The following is a 14,141-nucleotide window of genomic DNA, read 5'->3' as shown; positions in this document are numbered from 1 at the left end:
GGGCCAGCTAATGGTAGGGGGTGTGTTCACAGAAAAGGCCACAGATGCTTGGGGGTCTGGGCCAATTCTGAGGGAAAGCACAGGCTGACCCCAAGGGAGTTTTCATAGAAACAAATGAATCACCTCCATATTTTTTTTAAATCAATGATAAAATCAGAAAAAAGTAGAGGGAGAGAGTGCTGCCCAGGGGTCCTTACTCCTGGGAAGAACTGGAAAGCAGTTGGAGATTGTTCTTCATCCATCCTGCCCCTTCCATGTCCTTTTCTACTTTACAGTTGGTCACTATCTCCCCCTGCAGGGAATGTCACTAAGTGAATAGTCTGTCTCATGTTCCAGTTCTACTGAGTTACTCCAGTCTAAGACACCAACCCTGCAGATCACCTGTGACACAGACTGAGGGACTTTCAGTACTTGGATGGCTGCTGGGAAGCAAGCATCGCAGGATTCTACCTTGTGATGAAATATGTTCAGTTTCCCCATTTTCCAAACAGGAGAAGACTCAACCGCTCTTCTGAGCTATATAAAATTAAGATGCTAAGGAACAGAACCTCTACCCCATAGCCTAAGGCATACTGAAAATCACTTGTGAAGTTGTTTTATATGGTTACTCTTGTCTGCAGTCTTTGGTGATATAGTCTGACAAAAGCTAGAGACAAGAACCATGATCGAAGACAGACTTGCATGAGCAGGTCCAGGAACAGAGATGGGGGTGAGGGAGGAAAATAGCGAGGGTCTCGGAGTGTGGGCAGAATGAGATGGGGCCTAGATGTTCACTTGCCAGCATCCTTCTTGGGGCCAAGCTACATCTTAGTCTCTTAGTATGTAGACCCCGAGCTGTGGGGAGGTGGGAACTGGCGGGGGGTGGGGGGAGTTGATTGGAGAGGAAGTAGTTTAGCACAGCTGTGTCCTGTTGACTGGTACATGCAAGAGGGGTCTTGGGTAACCACGGGGCTCAGCATATCCGCAAGAATAGGTCAGGTGCTCTCTCAGCTCAGGCTGTTTACAGGGAAGTGGTTTCCACAGTATGAGTTGGTGAAATGGCAGTGTCATCCTAGAATCACACTTCAAGGGCTCCTCACTAGTCATGGTTTCCCCTACCAAGTAGAAACTTCTGTCCTATTCCACAGCTGTTCTAACCACACAGATGTGAATAAACAAAGCTGGCACAACTCTTGGGCCGTATAACCCAAATGATTTCACCCAGGACCTCGGAGTGTGGGCAGAATGAGCTGGGGCCTGGGCACTCACTTGCCAGAATCCTTCTTAGATGATTAGACCAGTGCCAGCAACTGGCTGAGCCAGTGAGCAACAGACAGTCTTTCAGACCCTGGTCCTTCCTGAGAGATTCTTCAGGAGTCAAATGGCATGAAGGCATATCAGATATGGGCGCTAAACATAATAGCCTAAGCCTAACTAACCTGAAAATGTTCTTAGCCTTTGGACAAGGAAGTCTGTACCTAGGAATTGATTTTCTACCCAGAAAAATTCAATCCCTCCCAGGGGGTGAGGGTGGGGGGGCAGTAAGGTCATATGCACACACATGTCTAATCTCCAGAAAATTTACATCAATTTTAAATTGGATGTAATTTAAATCACCCACCATGTAGAAACACTCCTCAGTCTTTACAAATGGTGTGATGACCTGAGAAATGTTTACATTATGAGAATACATTTGAAAACCCCAAAATGCAAATTAGCTCATTTTAAGCAAGACCTACCCCCCCCCCCAGGCTCTGGGGATCTAACGAATCTGGGGACTCCTAAGCTGAGGGTCACTGGGTCCCATCTGTGTGTTCACTACTGAAGGACTCCCCTGTGTTCCTCAATATGACCAATCTTTACCAGTGACTCATTGTTTTATGTTCTGTCCCTTCCCCCAACCCCCATTGTCTGCTAGTGAAGGTGGGTGGTGTGGGTGACAGACTGGCTCTGCCCCTCTGCATGGGTTCCAGAGTGGGTGTGTAGTTCCATTTTTCTGGTGGTTACCTCGACACAGTAAAGAGTAGTAATGTCTATTTAGTGTCAGATTTGAAAGATTGTCCTGTATGGGGCAACAGGAAGTACACAAGTCGACACTTCCAAGATAAAGGGCCCCCAAACAGCTGAACTTTTCTACAGAGCAAAGGAGAAGAAATACACATCAAATACAAAATATGAATGCCCTTCATACACCAACAAAGAAAATCAGCCATAGCCCACACTTCAGTCTATCCTACATTCCTTCCCAAATATGGAAGCCTGTATTTCCTTTGGGATATCAGCCTTCTTTGTCCTTCTCCAACTTTAAATTGATGTGCAATTATGTAGACATATGTACCTTGATTAAACTAAGAGAACAGCAAAACCCATCACCAGTAATTGGTTAGGAAGTCAAATGTAAAAGAATGTAAAGTTCCTTTTTCCTCAAACAACAACAACAACAACAACAACAACAACAACAACAACAACAACACACTCTTCCCTGAGCACAAACAAGAAAAGGACTCATGGAACTGTGATAGGCCCTGGCAGTCTTTCTGGAAAAAACATCTGAGGGAGATGTGTTACCTGGAGCCATGGCCCACTTTGTACCTGACAGTCAAGGTTTACTAGCTCAGGCCTCTGACTTAGGTTGGATTTGCTTCCTCCTTAAAACAGCTAACATCCTGAGAAAGGAAGAGCGCTCTACAGTGTAGAAACATGGCCCTGGCTGAAGTATAGAATAGTCTGAATAGAAAAAGGCCATTAACTGGAGTTTTGTTGTTGTTTTAATTATTTTTACTCTATAAAAAGTGTTTATTTATTCATTCATTCATTCACTTTACATCTTGATTGCAGCCCCCCCTCCCAGTCCCACCCTCACATACTCCTCCCCCACTACCCCAGCTTAGGGGAGACTTGTGGAAGACTGGGGAGAAGGACTGAGGGATCCTGGAGGGGTCAAAAACACCACAAGAAGACCTACAGAGTCAACTGACCCGGGCCCATGGAGGCTCACTGTTAGCGTTCCTTCTATGCTCTGCCCAAGAGTTACCTGGCAACAGCCACAAAGGTCTGGGTTACTATAAAAGGGGCTGTTTGGCCCCTCCTCACTTTCTTAGTCTCTCTACCCCTTCTCTCTCCGACTCTCTTCCTTTCCTGTCCCCTTTCTCCCTCTCCCCATCTTCTTTCTCTCTCTTTCCACGTGTTCTTTCTTCTCTCTCTCTCTCTCTCTCTCTCTCTCTCTCTCTCTCTCTCTCTCTCTCTCATCTCAAGATGGTTTTCTCTCTTAGCTTCTCTCTCGTGTGGTAATGAAAAATATCCTAGGCCAGGCCTAGGGAAACCGTTCTCCCATGGACTCTGAGCCCCACGGCTCAGGTGCTGGTCCCACAGCTCAGTCGCTAGATTACTGCATGACAACCTAGTAAATCTAGCCTGGCTGCTCGTTTCATCCTAGTTTTTAATTTACCCTTGGAACACCGTGGTATGATTAACAACTCCTTCATTCTAGTTATTAATTTATCCTCAGAACGTGGCAAGTGATGAGATTAATAACTCCTACTGTCACCCAGAAGGGAAGGTCTTTGCCACCACTCCCAGGCTTCCTACTTCCTGTATGCCTCCTGGTTGAACTCACAGGCTTAGTGACACTTTAAAAAGAAAACCGCAATCCAGAAAAATGGAAAGATTTCTATGTAGGCTTTTCCCTCCCCCCTCGTTCTCTCGAAGCTTTATTTCTTTGCCCTCTGCTCCCGATTCCCCACCCCCTTGACTCTGCTGTAACCACTGCAGCAGCGACTAGCCTCTGCTCTCTGTGGAGTTGCTCGCAGACAGAGCACAGTTGCAGGTTCTCTCACTACCCTCCCCACCAGATGCTTGCCTTCTCACACTACCCACTTGCCTGCCCACAGGCCCTCACACTGCTGCTCTGGCGTGGCCCGGGTGAGCTCATTTTCCAATCCCAGCCCTCACACCTCGACCGCTGCCCACCACCAAGCTGCACTGAGAGCCTCTCACACTGTGCCACTTAGATTCTTCTGTGTTTGTCTTTGCCGTGCTTCTGCCATTCCATTCTAAAGTACACAGCCACACTTCTACTGCTCCATTCGATGGTATAACACATTCCTCCAGGCAGCGCTGTGGCTTCAACGCCATCTTGGTTCGGGGCAGGCTCACGACTGCCATCTTTGTTGTGGGCAGATAAGGTTTTCCTATGCTATTGTTTCAGAGCCACCTTAGCTAAGGGTGGTCACACGACTGGCTGTAGCTTCAGTGCTGTCTTGGTTAAGGACAGTCCCATGATTACCCACCATCTTTGTTATGAGCAGTCCCCACTTCATTGCATTTAGGAGAACAGCCTGACTCAAGGTCTCCAAAGACACTTTCCAATTAAGATAAGGCTTTCATTCTTTCCTACCTTGACAAAGAATAATTTTGATATTAGTTTAAAAATTTACAACAGTAAAAAGGTTAGAGATCACTGTCTTAAAATATACATTTAGCCTTATTTTTGCTACTGTCATTAAATTACAATATACTGGTATACAATATACTAGAATGTTCTAGATACATTCTAGAACAAATAAGCAAACACAGGCTGTCTAACTCAGATATACTTAATAAATCTTGTCAGAAATCTTCTAAATGTAATATTAAATGTTTGAGCTTATTATAACAGATAGAGACTCCCAAAGGCCCCCCTGCCCCCCAATCTTTGAGAAGATGTGGGCACAGGGACAAGACTGCCTGTGTTGTGGTATGATATGATAACCATTGAGAAAAACCACTTCCTTGCCTTGCCTGATGCTAGGGCTTGACCTACACTGTGGACAAACAGAAGATACCCCGAGAGTTAAATGTCTCATATTGCCTAAGACAAGGTGAGTAATTTCTTCCACATTCCTACTCCACAGGAAAAAGATTCTCATTTTCTAGGCCTAATGGACAGACTTTACTCTGCCTGAGTTTTGATGGAGACCACAGGGACCTGGGAACTGTTTAGGTAATGGCCTATTGACCAACCTCTGTCAAACATCTAGATTATAATTTATTCTTCCCAGATTTCTGACTATATTGACAGATAAGCTAGCTACAACTAGAAAACAGACCTAGCATCTTACCCCAAGGTAATTCACCACCTTATTAGTTCATTAGTCAATTTGTTAACTAGTTACAACTACCGGATCTCTTATCAAAGACAAACAGGTTTGCTATACTCATAGGCTTCACGATAAAGGATACACAAGTTCAGATGCAACCTTTCACAGATATAATCTTCTGCTACCTCCTTATCTAAACTCAGTTTCCAGTGACTAAATGCTTCATATTTCCTCCCCTTGTTATAACATTGTCTAAGCATTAATCAATAGAGTTCTTATAAATTAGCCTAACTCTAATAAAACATTCCACTAAACAATCTAACTGTTATAATTGCAAGTTCAAATTTTAAGTTTCCTTTGGTTGTCTTTTAATTATAGACTTAAGGTGTTTCTCATGTTAAACTATATGATCAACTATCATATTCACAAGGTCATCGAACTTTCCAGTTTCCTTTAATTATTTTTTAAATGTAAACTTAAAATTGTTTTTCATTATACTAAAGTTATGTGTATTTAGTCCCCTAGACAAAAGGGAAAAAACCCTTCTTGCTCCTTCTGTTCCAAAAAAGAGTTTTGTCTTCCCTGAGCTCATCTTAAAGATTGTTCAGGCTGTTAACAAATTTATCTCTTTTATAAATTTATAAGCTCCAGAAAATCCACTCAGATATACCTCTCATGGACCAGACTCCATCTGGGTAAGTACACCAGCCAATCAATAGCCTAAGTTCTCACCTGCTACCTATCTCATAGGGTGGGATTTCTCTCTTCTTCCCTGGGACTGGGACTCTCCTCACCCCAACCACAGAGACCTAAGGACTTCAGATGTTCACCTAAGAAAAAGTTTTTTCTCCCAGCACTTGGGAGGCAGAGGCAGGTGGATTTCTGAGTTCGAGGCCAGCCTGGTCTACCAAGTGAGTTCCAGGACAGCCAAGGCTATACAGAGAAACCCTGTCTCGAAAAAAACAAAAAAAAAGTTTTTTCTCCCAAATGTACTTAACTTTATTTTATGCCTCTAATATATATAAATATATGTGTGTGTTTCAGCACTTTGTCAAGTCCAGGTGTTTACTCAAAATCTACATCCAAGACAGCTCCAGAGAAGCAACCCATAGATGCTTCAATCTACTCTCACAGACACAAATGTTTCTACTGGTTGTGCTCCTTCTACCTACAGAATAAGTTTCCATAGACTCTGGACAGCAAGGAAACAGATAACTGTCCTAAGACCAACCAAATGGGGATGGACCAGCATCTCCATCCCCATTTTCTTAGGTTTCCCAGACACACATTGCCCCAAAGTCAGCAGGAAGTACTAAAGATCATGATGACTCTATTCCTGCTTCATCATCACCCCTTTCTAGTTTCTCCTTTTTAAAAAAAATTAAACCAAAATGGAGGAATGTTGGCATTCCTTCTAGGTTCCACGAGGCAATTACCTGGCAACAATCAGGTAGGCTTGGCTTACTATAAAAAGGGGTGTTTGCCCCCTCCTCGATCTCTTATTCTCTCTGATTCTCTTCCCTCTCTGACCTGCTCCCCCCTCCCCATTCCCATTCCCCCTCTGTCCATGTGTTCCTGACAGCTCTTCCTCTCCTCCTCTCTTTTCTTCCTCTTCTCTTTTCTTCCTCCTCTTCTTCCCCCTTCCCTCTTTCTGTGCCTTCTCTGACTCTACTCCCTTCTCAACTTCCCTTCCCATGCCCTAAATAAACTCTATTCTACACTATACCCATTGTATGGCAGGTACCTCAGGGGGAAGAGATGCCTCAGCATGGGCCCTCAGAGGCACCTCCCCCACCTCACCATACCTGGATCTATCAAACATCTCCTTGGCTCCTTTTTTTTCTTTTTCTTTTCTTATTTTTTTTTTAATACACAACACAACACCCCTCCAAACCTCATCATACCTTGCTCCATAAACATATCTTTTCTCTCCTTTTATAAAACAGAATACTCAGAGATAAAGAAAACTAAGTTTTCTTTTTAATGTTAATCAAAGGCTTTATAAGTTTGGTACTGCTCAATAACAAGAGCCCATACAATCAGAAGTGTAACCCAATACTCAACCTAGATATATCAACTACCTTTGACTGGCGGAGAGATGCAAACATCCGCCTCCATATCTCTCTCTCTCTCTCTCTCTCTCTCTCTCTCTCTCTCTCTCTCTCTCATCTCCTAGCTCTTCCTCTCCTTCTCCTCCTCCTCTCCTTACTCCTTCTCTTCCTCTCCTTACTCCTCCCAACTTAGCTCTTCATACATATCATTCTTCCTGATAAAATAAAACTTTTCTCTCAAAATACAATTAAAGCATAACTATACCAATTTGTGTCAGTAAGGTACAAGATAGACCTAATACCCAGTCCATCATTTTGTTGACTAAACCAGAACCTCTGTCATCTCTCCTAACTAAAAGACTTACTTCTGAACCTGGCTTTTTTTCTTGGCTTTAGAATGAATGTCAGCTGAAAAACCATCCTCTCAAATATGTTCTCTCAAAGTAAATAGCCAGGATTGGCTGTGAGACTATAAGTCTTCAACCCCGTCAGAAATCCAGAATGACTGAGTTAACTGAAATTATGGGAAGCACAAAGCATAGCTTCTAAAACTTAGCCAATTTATAGAGACCACTGAACACCTGAACAGTCCCTATACTAAAAAACGTTGGAGCATCTGATCTTCAGCCTTCTGGCCCAGGATCATCTGACAGACCTAGTGATGCAGAATTATTAAGGGCCGATTACTCTGTCTAGGCAGATATAATCAGTCGACTATTCTGCAAGTGTGTCCTTTTCTGGGCAGTAATTTGTCTGTAGATGAAAAGAGGCAATTCTTGCCTAGTGGCTGTCTCACCACAACTGAAGTAACTCCAAAGATGCTCAATTTCTTCTTAGAATCCAAGACAGGAAGCTGTCAGGAACAGACAGGTCTCTAATCAAAATGAACATTAATGCAGAAATGTTTGTAACATCAATTCTGTGGACTTCTGACGTTTTAAAAACCAACTATCTATGTAGGGCATTCTGGACTGTTGTCTGTTAACTTCTCTCAGCTATTTCTCAATAAAACATAGAAAACACCCTAACAATAAACTCAAAGCCATGAATTTGCTATAGGCCCTTAACTTACAGGCTAACCATCTCAAATCAGTTTAAAAAGTTAAAGAATGACTGGGTCTAAGCCTTGTATTCCTAAATGTGTTACATAGGCACAATGCCTATGAGATTAACAATATTAATCTTATTTTTATCAATAAAAAACTTGTACCAATGAAAACCTTAAATTTGAAATCAAAGTAAATTTTGTACCATTTAAGAAATTATAACTTCAGCCGGGCGGTGGTGGCGCACGCCTTTAATCCCAGCACTCGGGAGGCAGAGGCAGGCGGATTTCTGATTTCGAGGCCAGCCTGGTCTACAGAGTGAGTTCCAGGACAACCAGGACTACACAGAGAAACCCTGTCTCAAAAAACCAAAAAAAAAAAAAAAAAAAAAAAAAAAAAAAGAAATTATAACTTCATCTTAATAACAACTATACATATTTTTACCAATAGGTTATGGCCATGCAATAAATCCTAGCTAATCCTCTCTGTTCCAACAAAACCACTACTTTCCCGTAAAAAGGCAGCCCAATATTAACCACCTCAGTCCCCAAGCCCAGGGAATAAGGGCACTGACTCTTCATTAACTTCTTCAAGCTGATTACAGGCATTTGAGATATTAGAAGAGGGGCAGGGGGAAGAGTAAATTAATAAGCCTCTGATGTCTGTGTCTTCACTGCATCCAGCTGAAATTCCAGGACATCAGAGGTTCGAGCAGGTCTGCTCAGCTTGCTTGATGAGTAGATATACCAAGGCTGTGTATTATGCAATATACAATTCTCAAAATAAATTTTAGTATCAAGATAATTTTTTGTTTAAATTCTGGAATTTAGTCTTCTAGCGGCCTGCCTCTGTCATGTCTAATCCATATAATTCTGGGAGTTTCTATGAGGGTGTGCTCCCACCATCCTCCCATTCCCACCTCCCTGCTCTTGAATTCCCCAACACTAGGGAATCCAAACTTTCAGGCACCAAGGTCATCCACTTCCACTGATGCCTAACCCCTTACCCCATCCTCCCTCTTCCTATTACTATGAGGGTGTGTTCCCACCATCCTCCCATTCCCACCTCCCTGCTCTAGAAATTCCCCAACACTAAGGAATCCAAACTTTCAGGTATCAAGGCCATCCACTTCCACTGATGCCTGGCAAGACCACCTTCAACTACCTATACAAGTGGAGCCATGAGTCCTTTCCTTTGTGTTCTCTGGCTGGAGATTTTAGAATGGCTACTCCAGCTTGTTTCTTAGGACTATTTGCTTGAAAAATTGTTTCCCAGACTTTTACTCCAAGGTAGAGTCTGTCTTTGTCACTGAAGTGGGTTTCCTGTATGCAGCAAAATGCTGGGTCCTCTTTACATATCTAGTCCCTTAGCCTATGTCTTTTAATTTGGGAATTGAGTCCATTGATGCTAAGAGATATTAAAGAACAGTGATTGTTGCTTCCTGTTATTTTTGTTATTAGAAGTGGAATTATCTTTGTGTAGCTATCTTCTTTTGGATTTGTTGGAAGAGGATTATTTTCTTGCTCTTTCTAGGGTATAATTTCCCTCTTTGTATTGGAGCTTTCCTGCTATTACCTTTTGAAATGCTGGGTTTGTGGAAAGATATTGTGTAAATTTGGTTTTGTCATGGAATATCTTGGTTTTTCCATCTATGGTGATTGAGAGTTTTGCTGGGTATAGTAGCCTGGGCTGGCATTTGTAATCTCTTAGGGTCTGTATGACATCTATCCAGCATCTTCTAGCTTTTATAGTCTCTGGTGAGAAGTCTGGTGTAATTCTGATAGGTCTGCCTTTATATGTTACTTGGCCTTTTCCCTTTACTGCATTTAATATTCTTTCTTTGTTTTGTGCACTTGTTTTGATTATTATGTGACGGGAGGTATTTCTTTTCTAGTCTAGTCTATTTGGCATTCTATAGGCTTCTTGTATGTTTATGGGCATCTTGTTCTTTAGGTTAGGGAAGTTTTCTTCTATAATTTTGTTGAAGATATTTATTGGTCAAGTTGGGAATCTTCACTCTCATCTATACCTATTATCTTTAGGTTTGGTCTTCTCATTGTGTCCTGGATTTCCTGGATGTTTTGTGCTAAGAACTTTTTGCATTTTGCGTTTTCTTTGACAGTTGTGTCAATATTTTCTATGGTATCTTCTGCACCTGAGATTCTCTTTTCTATCTCTTATATTCTGATGGTGATGCTTGTGTCTATGATTCCTGATTTTTTTTCCTAGGTTTTCTATCTCCAGGATAGTCTCCCTTTGTGATTTATTGTTTCTACTTCCATTTTTATGTCCTGGATGGTTTTGTTCGAGTCTTTCACCTGTTTGGTTGTGTTCTCTTGTAATTCTTTAAGGGATTTTTGTGTTTCCTTTTTAAGGGCTTCTACCTGTTTACCAGTGTTCTCTTCAAATTCTTTGAGAGTGTTACTGATGTTCTTCTTGAAGTCCTCTATCATCATCATTAGAAGTGATTTAAAATCTGAATCTTGCTATGAATCTTGATATGGGGAATTCAGGACTTTCTAGTGTAGTAGAACTAGGTTCTAATGATGCCAAGTACCCTGGGTTGCTGATGCTTATGTTCTTGTGCTTGCCTTTTACCATCTGGATCTCCTTAGTGCTACCTGCCCTGTTTCTGACTGGAGCCTGTTTTTCTTATTATCTTGGTTGTATCAGAACTGTGAGGGATGGTTGTTACTACTGGGGTTAGAGCTGGGGCCCGGGATCTGCTCAGTACTCTGGTCCAGACAGGAAGGAATGCTCTGGGCCAGGAGTGACTTCCTGGGTCCTAGTGGGTCACAGTTACTCCCTGTTTGGAGCAGGTGTTGCTGTCTCCATACCTAAGATACTGCCCGGGTTAGAGCTCTTGGGAGGCCTGCTTCCTCTAAGTTCTGTGAGACTGGGAGCAGAGCTGCCTCTCGGGATCTGCTCAGTGCTCAGGCCCAGACTGGAAGGAACCAGTGCTTGGGGCAGGAGTGACTTTTTTTTTTTTTTTTTTTTATTCTAGTTTGCACCAACATGCCCCAGAGGCTTGATGGGCCTCCTGCTTGGGAAAGGGTTGGAACTTGTGTTTCTAGTTCCTAAGTGATACTCACTCAGCTGTCCCCAAAGCACCTTTTTGAGAACCACCATTGTTTTAGGGATCTGCTTTGAGCTCTTTTGTTTTATTAAGATGGAAATCACAGATCCCCAAGTAAAACCCTTCTGTCAGCAAGGTCCAGCCTGGCCCTGGAGTGCAAGGTCCAGCACCTGCACTGATGTTTATAGTCCCCTTTGGTGGCTGCTTTTTCTCAGCTCTCTACCACCATAGCTCTTCTGTAGTCTCTGTTTCCTGAGGACTTCCCACCACACTCTCAACTTCCATTCCACAGCTTCCTATTCTTGCTGTTATTCCTCTTAAATAACAATTCTGACTTTACAGAAAAAGAAAAAAAAATAAAATAAAACTCAACACCAGTCACTTAGTAAAGGGCATATTTATTGCTTCTCTGGCATAGACAAAGCAGTCATTGTACATTTGTCAGTTCATGACTTTGTCATCATGACTATCTTGAATGGCTGTCACCAAACACAGCCAGGAGGTGGATGGGGGTTGAGGAACGTGACCTGAAGTCTTTCAGAATAAATAGTTACAAACAGAAGCATGGCAATAAAATAAATTACAAAATTAAATAATATTAAATCAATAGAATTAAATTAAATAAAATTTCAAGTGAAGAGTCCCTGGATGTGGCTACTTGGCAGCAAACAGCTTATAGGAGATGGAGCTATGGACATGACAGGAATGTTCTGGGGCTCAAGCCCCTCTGCTCTACATGGGACCCGTGGAGGTTTGGGGATTCCTTGCTGCCTCCAAGTCTCTCAGGCATTCAGTTCCAGTTCAGTGATGTATTCTTGGACCCAGGTCTCTTTGGGGTCAGCGCAGACCTGCCGGTTTCTCTTGGTCAGGAAACTACGGAGAGAGGTGAGGGTCAAGAAATTAAAACATCCCATGGGAGAGTCTGACTTACTCTGTCATTTCTCCATCCCTTCCATCCTTGGCGACGCTCTCCAGAGCCTCTCTCACTAGCCTCCTTTAGATGATTTTGTGCTTCCCTTTCTGTGACTCCCCCTGCCCCAACACCTGTGACTAAGAAATCCTCTCTTATACTGTTCCACACCCCACAATATCAGGGAAAGCAGAACTTACATGACCCCTGGCTGGGAGCAAAGGCTGCTGGTCTCAAAATAGTCGGCGATGAATTTGAGTGAAATCTGCCGACCATAAGAGAAGCAGCAGGCAGTCGGGGTGTCAGCTCCATCTGCAGGGGAAGGGACAGAACAAATTCAAGTCATCATTGAGCAGGACAGGACAGCTAATACAACTTAAGAGGCGAGGAAGGCTGCCTTGCTTGGGGTGGGAGTTGGACTGCTAAGGCTCTGAAGACATTTGGGCACTTGGGACCAGTCATGCCCCCATGTTTGTTTCTGTCTCTGTTCTCTCTGCATCTTCACTGTGGGCTTTCTCTTTCTCTGTGTGCTGCTCCATGTCTTTCCCACAACTGTCTCTAATACCAGAAGGCAGCATAAAAGACACCAAAGTGTCACATAAGGTATCCCAGAGGCAGAGCTCCTTAGAAATCTTAGGGCTGGCTGGTAAGTACATGACAGCTCTGCCCTCACTGTGACTTCAAGTTCTGGGTACCTATAAAAGGTTAGACCTTTCCATGCCATAAAGAGGAAAATAAAACTCTCAAAGAGAAAAGAAACTGTTCTTTTCTCTTGCAGACTCTGAAGCCACAGAAAAGACTGTTGTGGTCTGCCCTAGACCAGAGACTGAGAACACCTCTTGTAGCAGTGTGGACTCACATGGTGCTGAGAAGACTTGGTTGCAGAGAGTCATAGTACAGAGAAAAACAGCAAGGGCAGTGGTCGAGACCTTCATGATGCCAATCAGGTGCCGGACGGTGCGCTTGTCAGCAGAGCAGAGAAGGGACTGGTACTTGCTGCCGCTTGTGTCCTTCTGGTGTCTGAAGCCATATGCCCCTTCTCTTATAGGTAGCCCTGACAGATGAGGAAATGGAATCCGGGGCTGAGGAGGGAAAATTTTAAGCACAGCAATGGTGTCATGTTGAATATTACACAACCCAGGGTCCCCAGTGACCACAGGGGCTCAGGATATCCAAGAATAGCATCTCTGAGATATAAGTCTCAGTTCTCAACTCGTGACCTGTTCTTACTTCTTGTAGGGAAGTAGTTTCTCTTATGAGCAGGAGGAGGTAGGACAATGTCAACCCAGGGCTATTCTTAGCTGGTCCCTTCTCATGAGAGCTGTTCTGTGAATAAACACTCCAACCCTGTTCTTTGCCATGGAACGGAAACTCTCATTATTTCTCATCTTCTCTGACCACATGGATGGAATAGCTGTGGATGGTGGCACAACAGCCCCTCCTACCACCACCATGAGGAACTGAGGTAATGCACCCCCAGCTCGAGCAATGGGGAACATGAGGTCACATTTAAGACATTTGTCCAATCATCAGCCACAGAGTGACTAGGCCACTGGGTTGAACATTAGTTGTGGATCATAAAGATACTTCAAGTGTGGGTGTTAATACGTGAAAAGTCTAAAAATATTTATGCCCATTTAAGCTAGAAAAAGTCTTTCTAGGAAAGAATTTTATGGAAACAACCCAAATTTAAAGCCATCTTTAAACATTGAGACAGCTGACCTGGTGTTATTATAACTCTGAACTAAAATAACAGAACTTTTCACCATGAAAAAATTATAAATCAAATTATAGTATATACATTGTTTTGCTTATTTACGAAGCTCTTAAAATTAATAAAGTGACATAAATATACTCATAACATCAGTGATAAAAATATCGAGAAACATTGTACAAGTTTTACAAAGTGAAGAATTCTACAAATATCTGGAAATATACAGAGTTTTCCACACCAAACCCAGGCATTATAAATAAATAATACTGGGAAAAAAATTTAAAAAC

At 42.8% G+C, this 14,141-nt stretch overlaps 1 protein-coding gene across 1 annotated transcript; it reads right to left on the bottom strand.

The window, feature by feature from the left end:
- Nucleotides 1-11,611: 11,611 nt before the first annotated feature.
- Nucleotides 11,612-13,201, bottom strand: LOC117711305 (C-C motif chemokine 3). The gene is made up of 3 exons (XM_034506875.2): nucleotides 13,000-13,201; nucleotides 12,341-12,452; nucleotides 11,612-12,103 (listed from the first exon to the last, which is right to left on the bottom strand). Exons 1-3 carry the CDS (start codon nucleotides 13,073-13,075, stop codon nucleotides 12,013-12,015), a joined length of 279 nt encoding a protein of 92 aa, XP_034362766.1. The 5' UTR covers nucleotides 13,076-13,201; the 3' UTR covers nucleotides 11,612-12,012.
- Nucleotides 13,202-14,141: the final 940 nt, after the last annotated feature.

This window comes from Arvicanthis niloticus, chromosome 6 (genome assembly GCF_011762505.2).
Source record: "Arvicanthis niloticus isolate mArvNil1 chromosome 6, mArvNil1.pat.X, whole genome shotgun sequence".
NCBI classification, from domain to species: domain Eukaryota; kingdom Metazoa; phylum Chordata; class Mammalia; order Rodentia; family Muridae; genus Arvicanthis; species Arvicanthis niloticus.
This window is presented reverse-complemented; position numbering and strand designations above follow the sequence as displayed.